Source organism: Pteropus alecto, unplaced genomic scaffold (assembly GCF_000325575.1).
Source record: "Pteropus alecto unplaced genomic scaffold, ASM32557v1 scaffold14, whole genome shotgun sequence".
Classification (NCBI taxonomy): Eukaryota; Metazoa; Chordata; class Mammalia; order Chiroptera; family Pteropodidae; genus Pteropus; species Pteropus alecto.
The window spans coordinates 18,367,713-18,372,778 of record NW_006436810.1 but is presented as its reverse complement, the minus strand read 5'-3'; the positions used below and the strand labels follow the sequence as shown (position 1 = coordinate 18,372,778).

Sequence of the window (5,066 nt, the reverse complement as noted above, 5' to 3'; positions counted from 1 at the left end):
CTGCCGCCCGCGGCCTCCTGGCTGCTTCCGAGACCCAGCCGCGGTGATCCCTGAGGACAGCGCGGCTGGGCGACTCCGCGGCCCCTCTCCGCGACTGTCCAGCCTCTGTGGCAAGCGCGGCAACCAGACCTGCTTCGCCTCTGCAGGGCGCGGCCGGCTTTTCCAATTGTGGTTGTTTTGCTTTTTTATTCAAATAGAGCCGCAGATGCGAAAAGAAAGTGATGTCACAATAGGAAAGAAAAGCCAAGGGACTTTGTAGGTTACACCTGGTTGGAACGACCGTGTTCCCGCCCCCAGTCTCATTTCCCAGCTCGATCTGTCACAGACAAGATGAAAACGGCGTTTGAAGGTGACTGGTGACGCACGACAGTGACTTGGTCTCAGGTGTAGACACAACTTTAGAGCACGCGCAGGGACTGGCCAAATTATCCCCAAAGCTGGAGCAAGTTCCGTCCACCCCCCAACCCCGCCTCCTGGCAAACTTGTATTATTTATAATGTTGTGGTTTATTCTCAGGATTTAAAAAGGCTACTGTTACCCTTAAAGTAATGGCTTTATCACCATGTGTGGATAGCTTTAGAAAAGACAGGTTAAGTTTGAGCAAAAAGTGTCACTATTTGGGCAAGTCATCATCGTGTCACCTTAAAAAACTGAGAAGACTGGGAGCGGTTTTAGACTTCATGGCGGCTACCTTCCTGGCACAGTAATTTGGAAATCTGTTTCGCTTTAAAGCGGGAAAGCCTGGTACGTGAACATCCCCCACCCCGTGCGCGCCCACCGCTGGCCGCCCTCGCCGGCGACCCTGGCTGGAGACCCCGTGGAGACGTGGGGTCCGCAAGCCGCGTCCCAGCGGTTCTCGGCGGAAGCACAGACCTGGGTTCTGGCCCCCATTCCAGCGCGAGAGGGACAAGCTGGCCTGCCTGCTCCAAAGGGCGTCGCCTTCAGTTCACACGAGGGTTTTGAAAACTTCGAAGCACCTTACAGACGTGACTGTCCCTCTCTGGTTTCCTTCTCTCTCTGACTCTGTGGTAGAAATTCCGCATTTTCATGTGCTCACCGGCCCTCAGCAGGTTGCACGATCCTACGTTTCTTCCAAGGAGATTAATATGTAGCTGTAGCTTCTGGGATGATAAAAATACTCTTTGAAAGTCCGACCCTTCGTAACCGACAGATGCTCTTAGAAAATAACAATGCAAATATTAACGATGATGACACCAATAAATGTTACAAATAGGGACAGGCACATTACAGTTACAGCTTAGCATTAACCGTGGGCGAAGGAGGGAAGACGTTTTTAGAAAGGTATTTCATTTCATTCAAAATACAGACCTGAGCATTTAACTAGGACGAACAAGAGGGAAAAACGCTGAAAATGGAATAAATGGCTTCACTTTACCCAGGTTATTTCTAAACAGTGATACAAAGATGTAATAGAAATAATTTAGACATATGGATAAGAACCTTCAAAATCAATAGTGCTAAGAGAAATGAAACATATGCTGATGCAATCAAACAGAATTGAATTTCATACAAATGTTAGCAAATGTATATCAGATTATCACAGCAAAAACTTCATTTTCATTGATTTATAATGTATTATTATTGTTCCCACCAAACTGCCATAGACAGCCATCTAGCAGCTGCCGAGTGCCTTAAGGGTGAACAAGGGCTGTCACTGCCTCAGTGGGCGCTAGACGCTTAGGAGCCAATAACTCAGGGGCGGCAGGTGCGACTTCTAACGATTCTTCACTTGTTCCTTTTAATCGCATTAGATCATTCTTTGAGACTTTCGGTGAGCGTCGGGCTGTTAGTTTGGTATTCACACACGAATGAAGGAAAAAGGGAAAAAAAAATTTTGTAACATATAAACATTCAGCAAAAAATGAGGTTCAAAGGGGCCATCAAACACATGCACACATTTCTCGCCTCCCCATCTCCCCTCCCCCATCTCTCTGTCTCTGTCTCTGTCTCTATCTCCGTCTCTCCGTCTCTCTGTCTCTCTGTCTCTCTCTGTCTCTCTGTCTCTCTGTCTCTCTCTGTCTCTCTGTCTCTCTCCCTGGCTCTCTCCACCTCTGTCTCTGTCTTTATCTCTGTCATCTCTGCACAACATGAAAAAACTATTCAAACCGCTGTCCTTTCAGGAGACAGATTCCCTCGTGGGCCTCTCTGTGCCGAGATCCGGGGCCTGTACGTTACCCAGTCCCCTTCCAAGCCGTTGCTCACTGCTGCGTGCTATGGGGTCGAAAGGGCTTCGTATCCCAGTCCCTGAGTTCTCACACGTCCTTAATGACAGGGGACCGTTTCCTAGCAGTCTGAGCAGTAAGATTCTGCTTTTTTGAGAAGGGATTATGTGAACAATTACTTTAGCAAAATCCATGAGCTTTTTCCAAAAACAGAAATTGAATTAGTAACAACAATGAGTTAGGTTATTACGTTAGGTCTTTAGCTTCTGTGTGTAAGAAATAAAGTTATTATGCCTCATGTCTTAAAATGCAATCTTATTCACAATATTTGAGGTGGTCTGTCTCAAGTTCCACGATTATCACCTCAAACGAAATTCTAAGTCATATCTTTCCTTTCTTCCAAAGACTCAAAGAACGGTAGAGGCTTGTTTTGCTAAAGCACTGTTAAGTATTCATAATAATTTGCTCACAATGTCTCATGCACCGTGGCGAATGGTCACGCAGACAGGCTGGGATAACAGGTCCGTTGCGGCGTTTACAGGCGCTGGGCCTGCGGCCCCTGTCCCATCCGCATGTCCAGCGCTGGGGCAGACATTGCAGGAGGAGGTGGAGCCTGGATGGCCGGGTCCTTCCTGCAGCCAGCTCTGGGATTTCGCTCCTCTGGTGCCGCCTCCCTGCCGTCCACAGCGGTTACAGTTCACTGGGCAGATCTCAACATTGGTTCTAATTGGTCCCCCAGGGCCCGGTCCAGGCTGTCGCTGAGTGGATATGAGGGTGTGAGCAAGAGAAGGTGGCGGTTTGGCATAAACTGTGCAGTGGGAACATCCTGCAGCAGATGCTCCAGCTGACCAGCAGGCCCCCGCTTCTCAGTGGAGAAAACGCAAGTTCATCCAGGGACGCTTGCGACTTGCTGTTCCTCCCCGTCTCCCAGGGCTCTTGATGGACCTGAGCGCAGGACCGGGTGAAGCGCTGCGCCGCTACCCTCCCGCCCCATCCCTCAGCCACGTTCCACGGCCGCCCGGGGAGGGCGTTGGGGATGAAACCTATTTCCACTCAGGCTCAGCCCGCTGCTCGCTGCTCGCTGGGAACCAGAGATTAGGGGGAGTGGAGAGCGCGCAGGTCGCGCGGCCACGCCCACGCGGCCCCGCCCACACGGCCACGCCCACACGGCCCCAGGGCCCAACCTGCAGCCCACAGAACCCAGGTGCTCCGCACAGCCCAGCATTTCCTGCGGCTCTACCACGCGTCAGCTCTGGCGCAGGTCCCGCTGACGAACAGTTGTGGTGTCGGTCACTTACTGGGCACTCAGTCACCTTAGAGAGAAGCCTGCTCAGTGCCGGGCTCCCTCCACCGCCTCCTCCACGGAGTCCGCAGGCACCGAGGCAGTGGCGCAGCGGACACTGCCCCTCCCGGTGAGCCTTGCTGACCTGTCTACCACCACTCTGTGGTCGCTCACGTCCTTGGGCTGGCTGCCGCTAGAGGCCGTCACCACACATAGGCATGACCTGGGCCAGAAGGGGGCTGCAGCAGCGCCCCAGATGTCTGCCCTCCCCTGACCCCTCAGACATCACAGGCGGGGGGCGTGGGTCCCTGTGTTCCAGATGGGACAAAGTGGTCGCCACTACTTAGCCCCTCAGCCCTGCCCAGCCCTGCCTCTGGGAGACCCACTGGCATCTAATGCCGTGGGTCCGCTCATGTTGCTGACCCTGAAAGAATCTTGTCTTTTCTGGTCAAGAATTAGCTTATTTATTTGGTATCTATTTTTACCGGGGGGGGGGGGTGATTACATATAGTAAAGGCGCAGATCAATCCGATGCATTTTCACAAATGTATTCACACTACTCAGAACAAGAACGAAAGCTTCCAGTCACCCAGGACGTCCCCACGGCGGTCACCTCTGTGCCACTCCCGTTTGCGGCTCCTACCCTCAGTGGCTTCGCAAGGACGGCGGGCCAGACGCTGCACGCACGCGTCTGAAGTCACCTCGCGGTGGCACACACTAGCGCTTGTCCCGCACGCGTCTGAAGTCACCTCGCGGTGGCACACACTAGCGCTTGTCCATTTCTACCGCTCGGTTGTTTCTCCTCTTCCTCCGTGCCTGCTGTGGCCTCTGCTTCTGGGGAGTGAGGGTGGCGGTGGTTCGAAGAGCAGACAGGTTACGGGATAAACACAGGGGTTTAGAAATCGAAATAATTCAGAGCCCCACACTGGCCAGTATTAACTAAAGTAACAGTCGCCATTACATCAGTAAATCTTAGCGTGACCATTATGTCCTTCCTCTCCAATGTGAACCTGGCTGCGGCGGGGTGGTGGGGGCGGGTGCACCGTGAGCCAATGTGAGGTGGGACCCCCTCCCGTGAGTAGAAGGATCCCCAGGGGCTGACAAGGGCACTGCAGGCACAGGGGGACAAGCCCCAGGGGTGGCAGAGCCACATGACGCAGGCCGGTTGGGAGCGGGCTCCCAGGTGCCCGCGGGCCGCAGCACTCACCTGTGATGCACAGGAGGGGGCACACCTGCCGCTCCTGTAGCTGCTCAGCGGGCGCTCTGCACTGCGGACAGCTCGCCCTCATCTCAACTACACCCCGCCTTGGGGAATGGTGTCCCTGTGCACTCAGCACTGGAATCAGAATGTGGGGTGCCACCCACACCACCTGACCTGCCCTGCCACCCCACACTCCACGCAGTTTGCCCAGGCGACTCAGAGAACTGACTCGAGGACTCAGGCCGAGGTGCTGAACTGGCCCCTGGGTCGGGTGCAGCTGCAGGTTATGAGCCCCAGGACTAGGCCCATGTGCAGGTGCGATGGTGACGGCCGTGGCTTCTACCGCTGTCCAGGGCTGGCTGCCCGACATCCCCGGGCCTCGGACCTCACTGCGGACTGT

General features: G+C 54.1%; 1 protein-coding gene across 1 annotated transcript in view; it reads right to left on the bottom strand.

The window, feature by feature from the left end:
- Window positions 1–4,754, bottom strand: part of SALL3 (spalt like transcription factor 3) — a 49,957-nt gene extending 45,203 nt beyond the window's left edge. The window contains exon 1 of the mRNA XM_025048152.1: window positions 4,673–4,754. Coding sequence (XP_024903920.1) covers window positions 4,673–4,754 — 82 coding nt within the window. The remainder of the gene's footprint in view (window positions 1–4,672) is intronic.
- Window positions 4,755–5,066: the final 312 nt, after the last annotated feature.